The 23636-nt window shown below is 40.6% G+C and overlaps 1 protein-coding gene across 5 annotated transcripts in view; it reads right to left on the bottom strand.

The window, feature by feature from the left end:
• The window catches only part of kcnma1a (potassium large conductance calcium-activated channel, subfamily M, alpha member 1a), a 461512-nt gene extending 449771 nt beyond the window's left edge, over positions 1-11741 (bottom strand). For 2 of the 5 annotated variants that reach the window (XM_034184486.1, XM_034184483.1), the window contains exon 1: positions 11351-11739. In XM_034184486.1, coding sequence (XP_034040377.1) covers positions 11351-11641 — 291 coding nt within the window. In that variant the 5' untranslated portion in view covers positions 11642-11739. Of the gene's footprint in view, positions 1-11350 lie in introns of all 5 variants that reach the window. The other 3 variants (XM_034184485.1, XM_034184487.1, XM_034184484.1) reach the window with 2 other exon arrangements.
• Between the last annotated feature and the right edge of the window lie 11895 nt (positions 11742-23636).

Below are 23636 nucleotides of genomic sequence, written 5' to 3' on the forward strand. Positions count from 1 at the left end.
AGCTTCTGAGCTTTCATTCAAAAGTGATGGCTTGGATTCACATAGAATGTACACACTTCATCACAAAACTCTTAATTTTTTCAGAGTCTGTCAGATTTTGGAACCTAATGTGTGGTGACACTCCTGTCTGTGTTGCAGGATGCTATTTTACTGCCGCAAGGAAAGCGCACATGGAATGGCTCACCTATGCTGATTTTACAGGCTGCCTGAACACGCAGATGTATTTTTTTTACACTGAAAAAAGTCAGAATACGTCATTTTCAGGAGATAATGGACTTTCTATCCAACATGCCTAAATCGTGAGAGAACTTTGTGAGGAGCTGACGGAGGAGCTGTGGTGGTACATTATTCTACGGCTGGCAAACATGCACAGCTTGGGCATGAGGACTTATAGTAGACCTGTACATTGTTCTCCAGCTGGTGATTGCGTGCGATTGTGTGTGAGGACTTCTTTGGTGGAGCGGACTTTACATATTTAATCTTGGAAATCATTTTACAAGTGGGTGAGTGCCCTGTTCAGTTTTCATTTCCCCTTTTGTATTTTGTTCTCCTCAGTTGAGCTGGTAGGCTTTATTTTTATTTTACTTTGAGAGAGTCAGTCGGAATTTGGATCTTGATGTGTACGGAGTCTGTTCTCTGTACCAGAGAAGCAAGCCATTTTAACACCATTATAGCCCCCACCCTGAACGTGCACACGGACCTCGGCTGTTTTTCAGGCTGTCTGATCACGCAAGGGCTGCAGCTATCGATTATTTTAGTAATTGAGTATTCTATCGATTAATCTGATAAAAAAATATTTTTGCATTTTTAAACAACATCAATACTCCAGGGCTCTCCCTAAGCAATGGCACAATGTCTCTGTGCCAAAATCGTAGTAAGTCAGAAGAGGCACACACATCCAGGATGTGTAAAAAAGGCGTGCTGGACCAAAAAGAGACATACCAGAGCAAAAATCTGGACAACCTGAGCGCTCCCATGCAAAAATCTTTATTTGGACACAAATACCTGTGCCAAAATCTTGACATTTTGCTGAAATGGCAATGGGATGATTTTTTTTTTTCTATCCCTTTCTCTGCAATTCAGCAGATGCATTTCAGTGGGAGGTTGAACATGCAAGCCTCACAGTCTGTTCTTTTATTATTGTTATTATTTTATTTAAGTTACCATGTTTGTGAAGCGTTGTGTGTTGCCCAAAAAAAGCGAAAATTAAAAAAGTGAAACACTCAGTGCGTGTCAGCAAAACACAGAAGAAAGAGTGGACTTTTGCTGAGAGGATCTTTCAGAAACTGTTTGTCAGTGTAGCCGGGGACAGAGCTGTGACTCGCCCAGCCTCTCACACCGAGCAGAGAGAGACAGCAGCCGGGGGTCAACAGTCAACAGTCACTCCCCACGTCGAGCGGACCATGTGTTTTTTAAAAATATACAAACACACAGCTTCGCTTTAAATGCGCAGGCAGTCTATTTCAGATGATCAGCGTGGACCCTCTTTCTCTTAAAAGGCTTAATTTTACTCTGCATGTCCTGTTGGAAAACGGTAGCTTTAGGCGCTAATTTGATTAGGGTTTACATGGCTTATGGGCATGCCCTAGTCTTTTGTTTTTTTTTTTCTGGGGACGTTACAGTGCCACACATATATACATACTCCACACATATATACTACAATGTTAAACGAAGCTCCGAGGCAAAGAATTTGCCTCGAACATTTTTTGTAATCGAATTATTCGAGTTACTCGACTACTCGTTTTAGCCCTATATCATGGATGTATTTTTTAGATTTTTCACACTTATATCAATGACAACACTTATAAGCTGCATAAAGATGAACCTCTACCAGAGACTGTTTTTAACAGACTGCGTTTATGACTAGTGGCCATGCACGTGCACAGTCTTCTCACAGTGGAGAGCTGCTGCTACTTTTACCATGACTGCATCAAAATTAACAGTTATCACTTAAAAAGGAGTCATCGTAACACACCATCACAGTTATGCACGCTTTGCAATTAATCCATTGCTTCATTCTTAATGTTAGCAGCTATATTCCATTCAAGCAACCACTGGTACATTTTTCTCAAAGCTACATGAACGCTGTTGGAAAACAAGTGTTTTCGGCAGTCTCCAAAGCTGTTTGTTACTAATGCCGTATACTTTGAGACCAGTCCCTGAAGTGCACAAAGTAATACCAGTGTATCACTGAATAGTCACTAACAGCCTAAATCTAAATTATGATTTTGGTATGACATTTCCTTTAAGACATTATCATGTGACACACATCTAAAAATTGCAAATCTGCTTTATGAGCCCACATAAAGTGTTTATCAAGGTAACAACTACTAGAGTAGCGGCCATGCCCAAAAAAGACTGCTAGAAAAGGGTGATACCCCTCCTGGCGGTAGAACAAAATGAGGCCTGTTTTATTTAAAGGATATGGATGTCTACTTTTAGAAAATCATGGTTGTACTAAATTAAAATGTGTACAATGCATCAGATTAACCCCCTGTTTGCCAAAACATTAACATGTCTTTGTACTGCAATATTGGATATATTCACCTGGCAAAGAGGCATAATATGTAATCAGAGCATCAATTAACCCCATCTTTCAGGTGTAAGGCATACCACTACACACATTCTTAGGGTTTAATGTGGTTTTTATCCTACTGTGGGGATATTAACCCCTTAGAACTCAATTTTTTTATGAATTTTCCCACGTTTTGTTGATACTCTGATTATTCATGAGTGGATGTTAATAAAATAAGTTGCTGTGTATATCATTTGACAATTTTAGATGTCTTTTATTAGAAAATACCAGGTAGAATCATTTAAAATGGGTACAATGCTTTAAATTAACCTTTTGTTTGTGATAAACCATCAGTCCACAGTTAGTAAGCAATTTGACTGATTGTGGCCGAGATTTCCTTTGGGGGTGAAAGTACACGACTTTTATATAAAAATCATCACACAGAATGTTCTGAAGTCCTTTTAATGGCAGTATAGACAGTGTTAACCCCTTTCCAGCTAATGACATGTTGATCAAGAATTCTTTCGAAAGTTGCCGGAATGCATTTGGCTGTACAGTTTTGATAATCTTTCTGAAATTAACCACTATTAATACAACAAACGGAGTGTTTTAGGTATCTTTCAGTGGTTTTACCCAGTTAATTCACTGTATTTCTGAACGCAGCAACTTAAAGAGCAGTTGGCTGTTGATAACCATTTTCATCATTTTCAGGTGTAGCGTCCCATAGATTCTATGTCTTCAATTTGCCTATAGATGGCTCCACAATTGATCCTTTGTTTCAAGAAATGGATCTGATCTCAATCAGGACTAAACGAACAAAATGTGACCAAATTTGACCAAAATAAGTTATAATTAAGTTATAATAAGATAGTATTAATTGGTCTAACAAAGGTAAGTAAGAGTAGAAACAATGAGATGGTACAAATTTTAATTTCAATGAACTTAATTAAGCCAACAGATTGTTTCTGAGAAGGTCATTGTGCTTCTCTGGCAGACCAATTGTGCATTAATTAATAAGGCAGCAAATAATATTTTACTGCAGATGTGCAGTAAAATAACCGCAAATGTGTATTTTGCAATGACGATCGAAACTGGTCACACAAATACCCTCTGCAAGTTTCAAATAATGATTGCTAGATCAACATGTGATTAGCTGGAAAGGGGTTAAAACTGTCTATACTGTCATTAAAAGGACTTCAGAACATTCTTTGTGATGATTTTTATATAAAAGTCATGTACTTTCATCACCAAAGGAATTCTCAGCCACAATCTGTCAAATAGCTAACTGTGAACTGATGGTTTACCGCTAACAAAGGGTTAATTTGAAGCATTGTAATAATAATAATAATACATTTTATTTGTAATGCACTTTACATTCCATGGAATCTCAAAGTGCTACAGAGCAGAGACTAAAAAACAATGTACAGGGTCAAAAACAATAAAATATATTCATAAAACATAACCAGACAGATAAAATCAAACATTTTAAACATTTTAAAAGGCCCTTTTAAATAAAAATGTCTTGAGGCCTTTTTTAAATGCCCCCACACTCTGTGGGACCCTCAGGGTCTCTGGAAGGGCATTCCAGAGCTGTGGGGCAACTACCTGGAAGGCCCTATCTCCCATGGTGGAGAGCTTGGATCTGGGCTGGTGCAAGCGGTAGGTGGACGTAGTGGAGCAGAGGGTTCTTGGGGTGGTGTGTGGCATGAGGAGTTCACTAAGGAAGGCAGGGGCAGTTCCATGTATGCATTGGTGTGTAAGGAGACAGAGTTTGTACTGAATTCTTTGTTGAATGGGCAGCCAATTAAGAGATCTGAGGACTGGATGTGGTCATATTTGCGCCTCCTCGTCAGGACCTGGGCAGCACAGTTCTGAATGTGCTGCAGCTTTTGTAGACTTTTGCCGGGGATCCCAACGAGGAGGGCATTGCAGTAGTCCAATCTGGAGGAGACAAAGGCATGGATCAACTTCTCTGTGTCGGATTGGGAGAGGGAGGGGCGGAGTTTTGCGATATTTTTAAGGTGGAGGAAAGAGACCTTGCAGAGGTGACGGATGTGAGAGTCGAATGTGAGATGTGAATCAAATCTGACACCAAGGTTTGTAACGGATGAGGACAGGGAAATCTTATGGTCAAAGATCGAGATACTGTTTAGGTTTGAGAAGGACTGGGTTTGGTGAGGGGTACCAATAAGGATGGCTTCTGTTTTGCTACTGTTCAGTTGAAGAAAGTTGTCAGCCATCCATGCCCTTATCTCCTCCAGGCAACAGTGAAGTGCAGATGGCAGAACTGTGGTGGGAGTGGGGTCCATTTTTATATACAGCTGTGTGTCGTCTGCATAACAATGAAAAGAAACCTTGTGTTTATTGATTATCTGACCGAGTGGGAGCATGTAGATAGTGAAAAGGGTCGGCCCGAGGACCGACCCTTGAGGCACTCCGCAGCTAACTGTATGAGGTGATGATTTGGACTGTCCTAGGGTAACAAACTCTGTCCTGCCCGTGAGGTATGACATGAACCAGTTGAGTGTGGTCACAGTAAGTCCAACTATAGACTGGAGGTGATGAAGTAGGATGGTGTGGTCCACGGTGTCAAAAGCAGATGATAAATCCAGTAGTAAGAGGAGTGATGGTGAGCCCTGGTCCGCAGTCATAAGCAAGTCGTTCATGACGCGGACCAGGGCTGTCTCTGTACTGTGAGCTGATCGAAAACCAGACTGAAATTTTTCATACACGTTATGGATGTGAAGATGACTGGAGTTGGGCTGCTACAACTTTTTCCAGGACTTTGGAAAGAAACGGCAGGTTTGAAATGGGTCTGTAGTGGGCCAGGATTTCGGGGTCGAGTGAGGGCTTTTTCAGATGGGGGCGAATGACAGCAGTTTTGAGAGCTGGAGGAACCTGACCGGCGTGTAATGACTGGTTAATTATTGCTGTGATTAATGGACTGATGGCTGTAATGTGAGATTTTAATAATGCTGTGGGGAGAGGATCCAGCAAACAGGTGGATGGCCTCATGCTTTTTATGATCCTCTCCACCTCTGTCTGAGTGACGCCTGAAAAGACAGAAAAACTGTTGAGTGGAGTTGAGAGAGTTATGTCAGAGGGAGATGGGGCTGTAACAGGGAGGGCTGACTGGATTGATGCCACCTTATTTGTGAAGAAGTCCATAAACCTATTGCATTGATCTGTACTGCTGTCGGCATGTGCGTGTGTGGGAGATTTGAGCAGAGAATTTATTGCTGAAAATAGCTGCTTGGAGTTTCCAGTGCTGTTTGAGATTTTTAGTGAGAAATATTGGGACCTGGCTATGGCGAGTGCTCTGGTGTATGATTTCTGATGATCGCGGTAGGCCTGTTTGAATACTTGTAAGCCACTGGAGGTGTATTTCCGCTCAAGGGCACGGCCAGCGGTTTTCATTTTGCGGAGCTCAGTAGTGTACCAGGGGGCTGACTTGGAAAATGTAACTGTTCTTGTTTTGATTGGTGCATGAGACTCAAGGATATTGTACAGGCTAGAATTGTAATAGTCAACAGATCCATTAACTGATGTGAACTGTGTGACTAGTGAGATGTCTTGTATATCCTGGTTAAAAAGGTTGCTGTCTATTGCTTTTATGTTTCTAAAATGGATTTGGCGTTTTGTTTTATTATATGGGCCTGCTAAAGGCAGTTCCATGGAGATGCACTTATGGTCTGACATGCCTAAGTCATTTACTTGCAGGTTGGTAATGGAAGCACTGTCTGTAATAACCAGATCCAAGGTGTGACCTTTAGTGTGAGTGGGTACTGTGACGTGTTGTGTGAGATGCAAACAATCCAGGAGTTCAAGGAATTCTACAGCAGGGCGGTTTGTGGGGGGGTCTATGTGCAAATTGAAGTCTCCCAGTACAAGTGTGCTATAGGTTATTGCACAGAGTGACGTAAGAAAATCCTGCAATTCATTAATGAATCCAGGGTGTGGTTTTGGAGGGCGATAAATGAGAAGTGTTGATATTGTTTCTGTATGTGGTTTGCATTTGAAATGAAGACATTCGAATGTTGTCAGCTCTGGCAGTGGGAGGGGAGTTACAGTTAGATCCTTGTGGTAGATGACAGCGAGACCTCCACCCCGGCCGGTGGTCCGAGCCCTCTCCAGGTAGGTGTATCCTGGAGGACAGGCTTCATTTAAAGCCAAATACAACCCTGGTTTGTGCCACAATTCTGTAAGGCACATAATATCAACTTTTTTGTCCAGTATATGATCAAAGATTAGACTGCTTTTATTTGTTAGTGATTGGGTGTTGAAGAGTTCTATATTTATTTTGGAGATTGACTTGGATTTTGGAAAAGTGCGGAGAAGGCGGAAATCCACCCCGCGTTTTCCAGACCTCCGGTGTTGTGGTTTATTGATCCTTGTGTTGGTCGTGCTCTGATGACGCAGCCGGTGACGTGTTGAGTGAGCTCCGCGGAGACGAGCTGGTGGAATAATCTCCGACTTTGTGGAATATCTGGTTAATCTGCTGCACTGTACACATTTTAATTTAGTACAACCATGATTTTCTAAAAGCAGACATCCATACCCTTCAAATAAAACAGGTCTCATTTTGTTCTACCGCCGAGAGGGGTATGGGTATTTTTTTCAGCCCTTGGCCACTGGACTATACAGTTGTATGTAAAGGGTTGGGCACCCCTGGTGATTTCCTTGATTTTATAAAGGTTATAGGATTTACAGAAAGTGTGCAATAATTCTTTAAACAAAATTAGGCAGGTGCATAAATTTGGGCACCCCAACAGAAAAAATACATCAAAATTTAGTAGATCCTCCTTTTGCAGAAATAACAGCCTCTAAACACTTCCTATAGCGTCTAATGAGAGTCTGGATTCTGGCTGAAGGTATTTTGAACCATTCTTCTTTACAAAACATCTCAGGTTTGTTGGTTTCTGAGCATGGACAGCCCGCTTAAAATCACACCACAGATTTTCAATAATATTCAGGTCTGGGGACTGAGATGGTCATTCAAGAATGTTGTACTTGTTCCTCTGCATGAATGGCTTAGTAGATTTTGAGCAGTGTTTACGGTCGTTGTCTTGTTGAAAGATCCGGCCCCAGCACAACTTCAACTTTGACACTGATTCATGAACATTGTTCTCAAGAATCTGCTGATATTGACTGGAATCCATGTGACCGTCAACTTTAACAAGATTCCCAGTACCTGCACTGGCCACACAGCATGATGGGACCACCTCCAAATTTTACTGTAGGTAACAAGCGTTTTTCTTGGGATGATGTGTTCTTTTTCAGCCATGCATACCGCCCCTTGTTATGTCCAAACAACTCAATTTTAGTTTTATCAGTCCACAGCACCTTATTCCAAAATGAAGCTGGCTTGTCCAAATATGCTTTAGCATACCTCAAGCAACTCTGTTTGTGACGTGTATGCAGAAAAGGCTTCCTCTGCATTACAGTATCTCCTTGTGCAAAGTGTGCTGTATAGTTGAACGATGCACAGAGACACTATCTGCAGCAAGATCATGTTGTAGGTCTTTGAAGCAGGTCTGTGGGTTGACTATGACTGTTCGCACCATCCTTTGCTTCAGCTTATCTGAGATTTTTCTTGGCCTGCCACTTTGGGCCTTAACTAGTACTGTGCCTGCGGTCTTCCATTTCCTCACTATGTTCCTCACAGTGGAAACTGACAGCTGAAATCTGAGATAGCTTTTTGTATCATTCTCTTAAACCATGATGTTGAACAATCTTTGTTTTAAGGTCATTTGAGAGTTGTTTAGAGGCTCCCATGTCGCCACTCATTAGAAGAGATTCAAAGAGGGGGAACATTTGCAAATGGCCACCTTAAATACCCTTTCTCATTATTGGATTCACCTGTGTCAAGGGTCAATGAGCTTACCAAACCAATTTTGTGTTCCATTAATTAGTGCTAAATGTATTCAAATTAATAAAATGACAAGGGTGCCCAAATGTATGCACCTGCCTAATTTTGTTTAAATAATTTTATTGCACACTTTCTGTAAATACTAGAAACTTCATTTCACTTCTCAAATATCAGTGTGTTCGTCTGCTATATGATATATGTAACTGACATTTCTGAGCCAGACAACCAATGATTTATAAAGGAAAATCATCAAAATTATCAGGGGTGCCCAAACTTTTGCATACAACTGTATTTAAACACTGAGAAAGTAGAATGTTTTTTTTTAAAGGACCCAATTTCACATCTTATAACATTCAGTTTGACAGAAAGGTATGGGTTTTGTGCTATTTATTGGCAGATATAGATGCTATCTATGTGTACCGTCTCACACCTGTCATAACAAAAGACTTAAATGAACAGAAGGGCCAAAACCACCAAAAGGACATAGGAAATGTGCAGCAACAAGACACAAGTCATCCATTTCTGCTAAACACAACCCAAACATGTCAAATACAAGAAATATTACACTCACTCTTCTTTCTTAACATCTTTCAGTACCTTTGCACAGCAAACACCAGATGCCCATAGTGATCCTATTACCAATGATTTTAATGGGTTAAATTTAAATAAAACATGCCCTGTTCTGCACACGAGCCTCTCCACTCTGCCAGTGGACTACTTGCCCTCTGAAAGAGTGTGAGTCATGTGTGAAACAAGCTTTCAGGTGAATCGGTGATTCAGGCATCCCAAGAAAAATAAGACAACCTTATATCCTGAAATGAGACTCAGAAATAGGTTCCTCACCATTCCAAAATTAATGCACAACAAAAATGCAATAAACCACAAATGATTTCTCAGTATCTGTTGGAAAAAAAAAATGGTGTTGGCAGACACTTCTTGTTGCAAAGATGTTGCATGCTGGCTTGAAGTCAGTTGGTTTACAATGAATCCCAGAGGACTTCATTAGTCCGCAATAGATAATATAGCTTCGGACACCCACAACTTTTGATTTAAACTTTTGATTTACCACCCGAACATTCTAAAAAGTGAGATTTGTTCTTTTTTCAATAGCACATTCATATTTCATTATTGTTACTGTTGTTATTATTATTATCATTATAAACTGATTAAGTTCTCATGGTCAAATAAATTTACCACAAAAAAAAAAAATTGTAGATAGCATAGTCTGCATAGTACAAGACAACAATCACTGATGCTGAGTTGCTTTTCATTAGTTTTCCATAGTTTTATTAAATCACTCAAAGATCCAAGAATGCTGCATTCACATGTTGGCGTTGTGCAACTGACAGGAAACCAGATACGCCATTGCCTTTGAAGAGAAGGCAGCGTTAAAATTGCACATGCTGTGAAAATTTTTTAGATTTGACCTTTTTTTTGCTTGCCATGGCTGCAAGGACAAACCAAGTGTTGATTTATCTGAAATGCTTTCATCCATTCTCTTATTGCAGTGACACCTGATTTATTTCATATATATAAATAGGAACGACTTCTGCAGCACTACATAAAGAAATTAAGCTATAATTTCAGAAAAAATAAATACATTTTTAAACAACCCAAGCTAGAGCCTCCCATTATAATATAACATTATGCAAAACACCCAAACACTGCAGCATCTAATTAAGCACATTATTTACAAGCACATTACCTGAGGGATCGAAAGTCACGGGCATTCAATGTTGGTTTTCAACCTTGCTGCTTACGTGTACAAAGTTCTCAAGATTCTCTGAATCTTTTGATTATATAATGGACTACAGATGATGGAATCCCTAAATTCCTTGCAATTGAATGTTGAGAAATGTTCTTAAACTGTTGGACTATTTTTTCACACAGTTGTTCACAAAGTGGTGATCCTCACCCCATCTTTGCTTGTGAACGGCTGAGCCTTTTGGGGATGCTCTTTTTTTTTTATACCCAATCACATATTGGGTAACGCTTACTGCGTGTTGTTAGAAGGAAAGGTGATGTAACACAGTGGTAAACATACCACTGTCCCAGCTTTTTTGAAATGTGTTGCAGGTATCCATTTCAAAATGAGCAAATATTTACACACACAAAAAAGTTTATCAGTTTGAACATTAAATAGCTTGTCTTTGTGGTGTATTCAACTAAATATAGGTTGAAGAGGATTTGCAAATCATTGTATTCTGTTTTTATTTACATTTCACACAATGTCCCAACTTCATTGGGATTGGGGTTGTATTTTTATGTACAATGACAAAGACTTTCTGTTCTATTCAATTAATTAATGCAAAATTACTGTGTCTGCCATCAGCGGCCACTGAATTCTGCCATAATGAGTGGTACGTCTGGTTTTCTACCACCAACATGAATGTGACATTAAAGTGATGACTTTAACTGAGTAAAAATGTGAAATACAGCTGCAGCTACACATTCAACATTTGCAAAAATCACAATTCCAGCAAAACCCAGCCTTAAAACAGCACATCTTTGACTTCTGTGACATATGTAAAGGAAAGCCACATCCAGATTAGTATTTGATCTACATTTTGTGTGACAAACCCCCATAGTGTGAGATGGCCACTCCAACAGCAACTCCACATGATGAGGGGGCGTGGCAAGCCGCAGCTATAGAAATACCACATTTCTTATAATCCTGAAAAAGGCTCATTTTTATAAAGAATCTCCCTACTATCTATGGGGCATTTTTTTTTGCCACAAACATTTATGCCACTTTTAAAATACGCTGCATGATATGAGCTTTGCAGAAAATGTGCATAATAAGACCCCTTTAAATGCTGACTGTGTCAAACAAGAAACGACAGCCAGACAGAGAGATTTTTTTTACATCACATTCATGGACACAGGTGATGCAGGTTTACGTGCAAAACAGCTGCATAATGAGAACAATTGCACTTAATTTAAGGCGATTCTGTGTGCAGCCCTACCTTGTTTTTGCTGTTGCAATGGCAGCAAACGGTCCACAGATACTTGAGGGTCCTCCACAGCAGGATGATGAAGAGACCCCCGAAAAACGTCACCATGGAGGAGGCGAGGAATGCCCACCACATGCGCTGTCCATTATTGTCGCAGGGTACCTCGGAGGAGAAGGGGATGACGAGGTCTTCCATCTTGGAAATTAAGATTGAAGACTCTGCTTTGATATTGTTGTTGATGTTGTTTGTCCTCATAGAGCTGTCGCTTCCATGGGGGACGGTGCCATCTGCCTCAGCTAGCATTTAGGAGCCGTGGAGAGCCTGTGCCAGCGCCCCCAGCCCCACTCACCAGCCATATCGCCTTAAAAAAATAAATAAATAAAAAGAGAGAGAAAAAACACCTTCCTCTTGGTGGCAGGTTGTGTTGGCCCCGCGTCTTTTACAACCTATGAATTGTTAATTGCCGACAGCCTTTGGAGATAATTCGCAATTTTAAAACAAGACCTCACTACAAGAAAGGTTTAAAATACGCGGTAAACACGGCGTCGTATGTAAGCCGAAGAAACAAAACAAAAACAAATAAACGTTTAGCGCATGTTGTCGGCGACGCGACACCGTCTTCCATTCAGGGATCCCCGCGCGCAGATGCGCGAGCGCAGACGCGTTTTCTAAATATAAACAGTGATATTCGTCGAGCTGTTTAATTATGACTACGACTTAAACAAAAATAAATAAATCGCACATTGTGTGGTTAAAAAAAGCGGCGGCGAGCGGACGTCACTGTTACGTCCATTCGGTCCCTCGCAGTCCTGACGCGGACTGAGCGGACCGCTAAGAGCGCGCGCGCGCTCCGCAGGACAACAGCAGCTTTACAGGTAGGGGAGGCGGAGCCAAGCAACAAGAAATCAAGATTGACAGTCAAAGTGAGCACCGCCCACCGCCGCTTTGGTAAACCCGAAGCTGCACTAATGTAAAGTGAATGCAGAGAGGAGTAGAGATAAAAGCTGCAGTAACGTGAGTTTATAATGTTGTAAACTTGCCATTGTGGATTGTGCTTGCCTTTTCGATTATGACCGTTGGCTGATGGATATTTTATGAGAAATTAATGTCACAAACACAGATTCACACACGAGGTGAGTTTATGCTCGCACCTTAAATTAATGCATGGTTCAAATTACAGATGTTAGTCTCCCCCCGCCCCATCACCACTAAGACTTCCACTACTAGGCTACATCCAAATATTCATGCTAGCTACTACACAGGTGGCAAAAAGCAGTTTGCAAGAATCTGAAGAAGTAAGTCCTATATAGTATCTGAGGGTTATTTCTTATCTCCCGATTCCAGAGAATCAAGCAGACAAGTCTATGATTCCCCCTGCATGAGGCATCAGTCTGGCACAGGTTACTTGCATAGCTGAGGCTAGTTCCCACTTACAGCTGGGTGGACTAAGACAATGTAGATGAGTCTTTTCCAAGGACACAAACAGGTAGCATGAGCAGGATTTGAACCCAGGTCTACTTATTGGCAGGGTAGATCCTTATCCACTGAGCTACCTGCTTAACCCGAAGGCAATCCAAATACTCGGCATACATTTACAAGTAGTCCAATGGTACCTAGATGATCCACGGCCTCTACAGTGTGTAAAGAGACTACACTACGCTGATGCCCGGCTACTGAAGAACTTCACAGGAAAACTGAAAGAAGACAGTGGACGTATACAAAAAGGGTACCAACATCCAAGGCGATGTGGCATTGTCCAACTATCCATTTCCCATGGAAATTCAAAAAAAGAGAGTGGACATGCATCAAAATGGTACGGTAGCAGTATCCAAGGAGATGTTGCATTGTACAGATGTACACTTATTAAGTATCGGGAACCATTTTAAAAAACCTCTGCCATTGCTAATTTTTTGCGACATACACACCATATGAATCACCTGTAAACATCCAGTTCAAAGGCTAGGTCACATAGCAGTCCCTGTTGTGTCCTAGCTATACTTACTTGCTTACCTGTAATACATACTACAGTAACACATGGGTAGCAGGTTCCAAACAGATATTAGTACATAACAAGTCTTTGGATGCAGGTCCTAAAATGGAGCATACTTTTATCTCCAGACACACGTGAATTAAGGGGCATAACCTTCCTAGTCTGAGGGGTGCGTTTAACTTTAAAGGGGTTGTATTGGCCAACATTTCAACAAGTTATTATACTCAAATGTTTTAAAACATTTATTTAAAAAAAGGCCACTGAGATTATGTATTTAAGAAAAATAAATTAGAAATGTTTTTCAAGCGTCTAGGGCACAAATTGTTTCCATGGTTACTGCTGGCCACATGGCACATTGGCTTTTTCCACACAGCAGTTAACCAGGATTTTAAGGTTGTTTAACAGAAAAGTACATCCAATAAAGGCTCTCAGGCATGTTGGTGTCGGTGATTATCTCTGGATTCCACAGTGCGAAGTGGAAGAAAGACTATGACTCCCCACTGGACAGGACGCCAATCCATCACAGGTTACTTACAGAGTAGGGATGAGGTTATGAAAAATATGAACACATTTTCAACCTCCTCTGGTCCAGTGTAGCTTGACAGAACCCAGACTTTAATTTGCTGGAATGAGCCATGAAAAACTGAAGCCACTTGTTGAAGATATTTCTAGTGGGATGCACTTAACATTTTACTATAAATACTGCACATGACAGTTCTAAAGATATAAGCCAAGGCAAAGGACACAACTGTTTTGAAGGCCCAACTAACCACGGACTCTAGATCAGTGCAAGTGGGTGCACCTTATTCCAGAGTTCTACCACGTTTTAAGTATAGGCAACATGTCGCCAAATATGTGATCAGAGCCCTTTTCTTTGTGAGAAACCCCCATAAATGCTTTGGCGTTTGAGCACAAAGAATGGATAACATTTATTTATGCAGAAAACATGACCAGATTTACAGGTAAGAAAGTTTTATTGCGTTTTCACATCATGTGGTCCTCAGAAAGAGAGTTTAGGTGCATTTGAGTGGAAAATAGTGTTAGTTGTTGACGCGTCGCGGAGGATCAGCTGTTTTTAACGACCAGATACAGAGCGGCTCAGCTCACAATTCTAAATAAAGGAGGAAAAAAAGTATAAAAATGTCTTTGTAAAGCTCAGTGCAGGTGTGCTGATCACCACGCTTTAAGAGGTGAGGACGAGTCGAGCAGCTGCAAAAACCGCGGATTAAAAGCAGCTCGCTTAAAGTGGGCAGTTCAGTCGAACCCCGACCTCCTGCCCACAGACCAAGTTTAATGCTGTTATCGACCCACAATGAAAAATAATAGTAACGCACAGTGACATGGAGAAGTAACTTTAATCTGATTACTGATTTGGAAAGATTAACGCGTTAGATTACTCGTTACTAAAAAAGTGGTCAGATTAGACTAACGCGTTACCGGCATCACTGGCACCAACGTTGTCCACCTGCTGGTATAATTTTGTAAGATCAACCTATGATTTGTATCTCATGTGCATTACCACAAAGGGATCATCTTTTAATATTTTCTCATGATATATTGTGACTCCGGCAACAAAAAAGCTGATATTTGGGGAAAAGATGTCAGACTTTGAGTGTCTGGGTTTGTGACTGTCCTGGATCAAGACCAAGAGCCAAGCTTTCAATGTCGTCTTGGACCCGGCCATCAAAACTGTATGTGTATGCAGTGAAAGTGTTGAACTCAAAGACATTTACTTATCTTGGCAGTGACATTCATGTCCCTCGGACCTCCTCAGTGTTCGCATTCGAGAGATGCCGGAGAACAGCTTATAGAGTTACGAGGTCACTGGACGGAGGTGTTTGGTGATGGTGGTATTTTTGCAGGAGAACTTCCTGTCTTATTGTACAGTTGTGAGATTTGGATGGTAACCAGTGAACTGTCACTACTGGATGCCTAGCTTTGGTACTTTGTGTGTCCAGCAGACCTTTGGGAACTGCTAGAATTTATACAGTGCCACGGCACTTTACAAGAGTAAAGTCTAGTCCAGTGGTGTCCAAACTATTCAAGAAAGGGCCAAGAGGGTGCAGATTTTCTTTGCAGCCACTGACTCCAGCAGGTGATTTCACTGATGAGCTCATCCCACCTGTTCAAAGGGATGTTAATCAGTGAAATCACCTGCTGAAGTCAGTGGCAGCAAGGAAAACCTGCACCCTCTTGGCCCTTTCTGGAATAGTTTGGACACCACTGGTCTAGTCTTACGTCAAGCAAAGACTTGCCCTCCATTTTCAATCAGATGTTTGGCAGCAGCAAGAGACAGTGATCGCTCTGCCGCTAGCTAGGTGGGGCCAAAATAGACTGTCTATTTTATGCAAATACTGAGCACGGTGACATGGCAACTGCCAATCAGAGTGAATGGGTAGCGCAACATCAGCTGGTTGTTTGCTCAAACAAAATGATCCAAGATGGCAGAAAAAGCTCAGAAACAACTGTGTTTCAAATCAAAATCAAATCAATTGTATTTATATAGCGCTAAATCACAACAAACAGTTGCCCCAAGGCGCTTTATATTGTAAGGCAAAAGCCATACAATAATTACAGAAAAACCCCAACGATCAAAACGACCCCAAGCACTTGGCGACAGTGGGAAGGAAAAACTCCCTTTTAACAGGAAGAAACCTCCAGCAGAACCAGGCTCAGTGAGGGGCAGTCTTCTGCTGGGACTGGTTGGGGCTGAGGGGAGAGAATCAGGAAAAAGACATGCTGTGGAAGAGAGCAGAGATTAATCACTAATAATTAAATGCAGAGTGGTGCATACAGAGCAAAAAGAGAAAGAAACACTCAGTGCATCATGGGAACCCCCCAGCAGTCTAAGTCTATAGCAGCATAACTAAGGGATGGTTCAGGGTCACCTGATCCAGCCCTAACTATAAGCTTTAGCAAAAAGGAAAGTTTTAAGCCTAATCTTAAAAGTAGAGAGGGTGTCTGTCTCCCTGATCCGAATTGGGAGCTGATTCCACAGGAGAGGAGCCTGAAAGCTGAAGGCTCTGCCTCCCATTCTACTTAAAAACCCTAGGAACTACAAGTAAGCCTGTAGTCTGAGAGCGAAGCGCTCTATTGGGGTGATATGGTACTATGAGGTCCCTAAGATAAGATGGGACCTGATTATTCAAAACCTTGTAAGTAAGAAGAAGAATTTTAAATTCTATTCTAGAATTAGAGTTTCTGTATAAATATAAATGTTTCCTATAGGTGTTGTAAAACTTGGCAAGAAATAAACACTTCTAAAACTAAAATCACTCTTTTTAACACCTCTGGAGTGATTTACAAGACGTTTTACAGAGATGTAGCAGGCACATCCCAGGAACACCCATCAACAGGTGGGAGAAAGTCACTGTCAAGTCATTCTCAAGTCATGAATTGGCAAGTCTCAAGTCAGCTTGCAAACAATTAGTGGTCATTATGACTTGTGACTTGCAGATTCATGACTTGAGAGTGACTTGCTGGTGACTTCATCCCACCTCTGCCCATCAAACAACAAAACCGTTTGCTTGTTGCTGTTGCTTGTAGCTAATACAACCCCTGGCAAAAATTATGGAATCACCGGCCTCGGAGGATGTTCATTCAGTTGTTTAATTTTGTAGAAAAAAAGCAGATCACAGACATGACACAAAACTAAAGTCATTTCAAATGGCAACTTTCTGGCTTTAAGAAACACTATAAGAAATCAAGAAAAAAAGATTGTGGCAGTCAGTAACGGTTACTTTTTTAGACCAAGCAGAGGCAAAAAATATGGAATCACTCAATTCTAAGGAAAAAATTATGGAATCACCCTGTAAATTTTCATCCCCAAAACTAACACCTGCATCATACCAGATCTGCTCATTAGTCTGCATTTAAAAAGGAGTGAACACACCTTGGAGAGCTGTTGCACCAAGTGGACTGACATGAATCATGGCTCCAACACGAGAGATGTCAATTGAAACAAAGGAGAGGATTATCAAACTCTTAAAAGAGAGTAAATCATCACGCAATGTTGCAAAAGATGTTGGTTGTTCACAGTCAGCTGTGTCTAAACTCTGGACCAAATACAAACATGGGAAGGTTGTTAAAGGCAAACATACTGGTAGACCAAGGAAGACAAAGCGTCAAGACAGAAAACTTAAAGCAATATGTCTCAAAAATTGAAAAATGTACGTATGTATGAGGAACGAATGGGAGGAAACTGGAGTCAACGTCTGTGACCGAACTGTAAGAAACCGCCTAAAGGAAATGGGATTTACATACAGAAAAGCTAAATGAAAGGCATCATTAACACCTAAACAGAAAAAAACAAGGTTACAATGGGCTAAGGAAAAGCAGTCGTGGACTGTGGATGACTGGATGAAAGTCATATTCAGTGATGAATCTCGAATCTGCATTGGGCAAGGTGATGATGCTGGAACTTTTGTTTGGTGCCTTTCCAATGAGATTTATAAAGATGACTGCCTGAAGAGAACATGTAAATTTCCAGTCATTGATGATATGGGGCTGCATGTCAGGTAAAGGCACTGGGGAGATGGCTGTCATTACATCATCAATAAATGCACAAGTTTATGTTGATATTTTGGACAATTGAAAGGATGTTTGGGGATGATGAAATCATTTTTCAAGATGATAATGCATCTTGCCATAGAGCAAAAACTGCAAAAACATTCCTTGCAAAAAGACACATAGGGTCAATGTCAATGAGCAGATCTGATTTGATGCAGGTGTTAATTTGGGGGATGAAAATTTACAGGGTGATTCCATAATTTTTTTTCCTCAGAATTGAGTGATTCCATATTTTTTTTCCTCTGCTTGGTCTAAAAAAGTAACCGTTACTGACTGCCACAATCTTTTTTTCTTGATTTCTTATAGTGTTTCTTAAAGCCAGAAAGTTGCCATTTGAAATGACTTTAGTTTTGTGTCATGTCTGTGATCTGCTTTTTTTCTACAAAATTAAACAACTGAACGAACATCTTCCGAGGCCGGTGATTCCATAATTTTTGCCAAGGGTTGTATGACTGTAGCATTACCCACCTCCTAGAGCAGCTGTTCTCAAAACAATGGTCCGTAATCAACTCCAAGAAAAATGGTTACATTTGAGAGGTGGGGATGGACTAGTTGTCTGCCTGGGTGGTTGCGATCTTGGACATGGGGCAGTTCCGTGGCGTGGTGGCTATTACGGTGACTTGTAGCAGACATGACACAGGAATGTAATTACAAAATCAATGCTGGGTTTACTTTGTTGTTCTTCATCTTTTCAAGAAGCATGTTGCCCGAAAATAACAAATCCATCATGACTTTAGATTGTAGATTCATCACACTGTAATTTTTTGGCATTTTATCACATATTCAGTCACATACCCAGGAGATCCAAATCCTAAAATCCACTTGATCCTCTCAGAGGTCATTGAGAGCATGAGCACCAGTAGCATGTTTCATACAGTATGCATGACAATAATTCTCACTGGTGTTTACTGCAGGTCATAGAAGAGGGGGTATGGCTCATTCTGTGTCGTTCCTGTGGGTTAACGCAAATGACAAATAAGATCAACGTGAGACCAGTCAGGCGGTAATTCTGAAGGACATCTGGAGAGGGACAAGTCACAAAGACTCAAGGCAGATACACTTTCACCATCCATTGTCTCCTTCGAAAGACCTTGACTTGCAAATGTGGACGACAAAGACCCCTCGTTGTAATAAGACTTAAGACTTCTAAAGTTCAAGTGGCAGCAGCTGTCTTGAAACAGACACCCCCAGCAGAAAGGTTGGAGATCCTACAGCTTAACAGGAACTAGACCTATAAGAACCATCCATCAAGGGGTCACAGAGTACCTTCCTGTTGGTAGACTCTGCTTTGAAACTGTGCTGACTGAAAGAAACACATCAGCATTTTTCTTCAGGTTGGCACAGCATATGCAAGTACATTTTCATAATGAACAAATGTTCACAAAAAAACTTCCAAATGAGCGAGGACAAGAATATAAAACACCAGTATTTAGCTTGAATACAGCCTGCTCAACTGAAGTTCTGCACACCTAGGATGACCACAAAACATGAAAAAAAAGTGGAATCTGGTAACATACGACAACACCTGTGGTTCCACTACAAATACGTGCAAAAGCGGTATTTTCAGAACATTAGACAAAACACTATAGTGGAATTACAGCAGTAGTCCAGGAGTCATAGCAACCAATGGGTAAATACTAGTAAATACCGGCATTTCATTGGTTTAAAATTTTTCCCCTCAATTTAGTGCCAATTGTTGATGTGGCAGAAATTATTATTATATTATAATGACTCTTTCAAATAATTTAAGTTGGAATTCAAACACTATTGCTATTGCTAAAAAAATCCCGTCAGCGTTTGTTCTTTTTACCCAAGTTGAAGGCTTTCACCCCAAACAATTTCTGACAAACTTTTATCGCTGTGCTATTGAGAGTGTCCTCACAGGAGCCGTCACAGTGTGGTTTGGTAATGCCACAAACAAAGAAAAACGAGCACTGCACAAAGTTGTCCGCTCGGCCAGCAGGATTGCAGGTGTGGAGCTGCCCAATCTGGAGGACATTTATAAAAAAAAAGACTTCTTTCTTGGGCATTATCGATCATTAATGACCAATCTCATCATCCGGCCAGTAACTTTTTTGACTTGCTTCCCTCTGGCAGAAGGTATTGTGCCATTAAAAGCACAACATCCCGCCATAGCAGGAGTTTTTTCCCCACAGGCTGTGAAAATTTTAAACAATGCGCTATAGTAAAGCACTTTGGATCTGCATGGGCACTTACGTTTTTGATATTTTAAACTACTATTTATTGACTTTGAATACCTTCTTTTGAGATTTTTATTAATCATGCTGTACATGTTGAATGAATGGTTTGTGTATGATGTGCACTGAGATGTGCTCGCAATCTTTTTAATTCCATTGTGGTTTTTCTACTGCAAATGGCAATAAACTGAAACTAGTTGTAACAACAAAGGGCTCACATTCAGGAAATGCCAAAGCTTCAGAACAACGGGTGAGGATCTGTGTGTGAAATTGGGTGGTTGTATCTCACTGTATGTCATAAACATACAGTGAGATACATACGTGGGTTTCCTGCGGGTGCTCCGGTTTCCTCCCACATCCAGAAAAACATGCGGGTTAGGTGGATTGGAATCTTTAAATTGTCCGTAGGTGTGCGTGTGTCAGAGAGAGAGCGAGAGAGCGAGAGATGTGTGTATATATATATATATATATGTGTGTATATATATATACACACATATATGTGTGTGTGTATATATATATATATATATATATATATATATATACACACACATATGTGTGTGTATATATATATATATATATATATATATATACATATATATGTGTGTGTGTGTATATATATATATATATATATATATATATATATATATATATGTGTATACATACACATATATATATATACACACATATATATGTGTGTATATATATGTGTATACTCAACAAAAATATAAACGCAACACTTTTGGTTTTGCTCCCATTTTGTATGAGATGAACTCAAAGATCTAAAACTTTTTCCACATCCACAATATCACCATTTCCCTCAAATATTGTTCACAAACCAGTCTAAATCTGTGATAGTGAGCACTTCTCCTTTGCTGAGATAATCCATCCCACCTCACAGGTGTGCCATATCAAGATGCTGATTAGACACCATGATTAGTGCACAGGTGTGCCTTAGACTGCCCACAATAAAAGGCCACTCTGAAAGGTGCAGTTTTGTTTCATGGGGGGGGATACCAGTCAGTATCTGGTGTGACCACCATTTGCCTCATGCAGTGCAACACATCTCCTTTGCATCATCCGTGAAGAGAACACCTCTCCAACGTGCCAAACACCAGCGAATGTGAGCATTTTCCCACTCAAGTCGGTTACAACGACGAACTGGAGTCAGGTCGAGACCCCGATGAGCTTCCCTGAGACGGTTTCTGACAGTTTGTGCAGAAATGCTTTGGTTATGCAAACCGATTGTTTCAGCAGCTGTCCGAGTGGCTGGTCTCAGACGATCTTGGAGGTGAACATGCTGGATGTGGAGGTCCTGGGCTGGTGTGGTTACACGTGGTCTGCGGTTGTGAGGCTGGTTGGATGTACTGCCAAATTCTCTGAAACGCCTTTGGAGACGGCTTATGGTAGAGAAATGAACATTCAATACACGAGCAACAGCTCTGGTTGACATTCCTGCTGTCAGCATGCCAATTGCACGCTCCCTCAAATCTTGCGACAACTGTGGCATTGTGCTGTGTGATAAAACTGCACCTTTCAGAGTGGCTTTTTATTGTGGGCAGTCTAAGGCACACCTGTGCACTAATCATGGTGTCTAATCAGCATCTTGGTATGGCACACCTGTGAGGTGGGATGGATTATCTCAGCAAAGGAGAAGTGCTCACTATCACAGATTTAGACTGGTTTGTGAACAATATTTGAGGGAAATGGTGATATTGTGTATGTGGAAAAAGTTTTAGATCTTTGAGTTCATTTCATACAAAATGGGAGCAAAACCAAAAGTGTTGCGTTTATATTTTTGTTGAGTATATATATATATATATATGTGTGTGTATATATGTATACACACACACACTTGTATGCAAAAGTTTGGGCACCCCTGGTAATTTTCATGATTTTCCTTTATAAATCATTGGTTGTCTGGATCAGCAATTTCAGTTAAATATATTTTATAGCAGATGATCACACTGATATTTGAGTAGTGAAATGAAGTTTCTAGTATTTACAGAAAGTGTGCAATAATTATTTAAACAAAATGAGGCAGGTGCATAAATTTGGGCACCGTTGTCATGTTATTAATTTGAATACATTGAGCACTAATTATTGGAACACAAAATTGGTTTGGTAAGCTCACTGACCCTTGACCTCCTTACACAGGTGAATCCAATCATGAGAAAGGGTATTTAAGGTGGCCATTTGTAAATATTTCCCCTCTTTGCATCTCTTCTAATGAGTAGCAACATGGGAGCCTCTAAACAACTCTCAAATGACCTAAAAACAAAGACTGCTCAACATCATGGTTTAGGGTAAGGATACAAAAAGCTATCTCAGAGATTTCAGCTGTCAGTTTCCACTGTGAGGAACAAAGTGAGGAAACGGAAGACCGCAGGCACAGTACTAGTTAAAGCCCAAAGTGGCAGGCCAAGAAAAATCTCAGATAAGCTGAAGCGAAGGATGGTGAGAACAGTCAGTCAACCCACAGACCTGCTCCAAAGACCTACAACATGATCTTGCTGCAGATAGTGTCTCTGTACATCGTTCAACTATACAGCACACTTTGCACAAGGAGATGCTGTATGATGCTGTAATGCAGAAGAAGCCTTTTCTGTGTACAGGCCACAAACAGAATTGCTTGAGGTATACTAAAGCACATTTGGACAAGCCAGCTTCATTTTGGAATAAGGTACTGTGGACTGATGAAGCTAAAATTGAGTTATTAACAAGGCGCCGTATGCATGGTGGAAAACGAACGCAGCATGCTGTGTGGCCAGTGCAGTTACTGGGAATCTTCTTAAAGTTGAGGGTCACATGGTCAATATCAGCAGATTCTTGAGAACAATGTTCATAAATCAGTGACAAAGTTGAAGTTGCACTGTGGTTGGATCTTTCAACAAGACAACGACCCTAAAGATCGCTCAAAATCTACTAAAGGCATTCATGCAGAGGAACAAGTAAAACATTCTGGAATGACCATCTCAGTCCAGAGACCTGAATATTACTGAACATCTGTGGTGTGATTTTAAGTGTGCTGTCCATGCTCGGAAACCAACAAACCTGACTGAAATGGTCCAAAATACCTTCAACCAGAATCTAGACTCCCATTGAAAGCTATTGTAAGCATTTAGAGGCTGTTATTTCAGCAAAAGGAGGATCTACTAAATATTGATGTATTTTTTTCTGTTGGGGTGCCCAAATTTATGCACCTGCGTAATTTTGTTTAAAGAATTATTGCACACTTTCTGTAAATCCTAGAAACTTCATTTCACTTCTCAAATATCATTGTGTTTGTCTGCTATATGATATATTTAACTGAAATTGCTGATCCAAACAACCAATGATTTATAAAAGAAAATTACAAAGAAGCACTGCCGATGTTTGTGCTTGTGTTCAATGAGTACATGCCAAAGTAGGACGGAATCAGTGATCCACGTCTTGGGCATGAAGGCAGACTGTTCTGCTCACTGAACATCAAATAACAGGAACTGAATTAAGTCCTTTGTTGTAGATCAAAAAACATTTAGAAAACAGAATCTCAAACAGTGTT

Source organism: Thalassophryne amazonica, chromosome 13 (genome assembly GCF_902500255.1).
Source record: "Thalassophryne amazonica chromosome 13, fThaAma1.1, whole genome shotgun sequence".
NCBI classification, from domain to species: Eukaryota; Metazoa; Chordata; class Actinopteri; order Batrachoidiformes; family Batrachoididae; genus Thalassophryne; species Thalassophryne amazonica.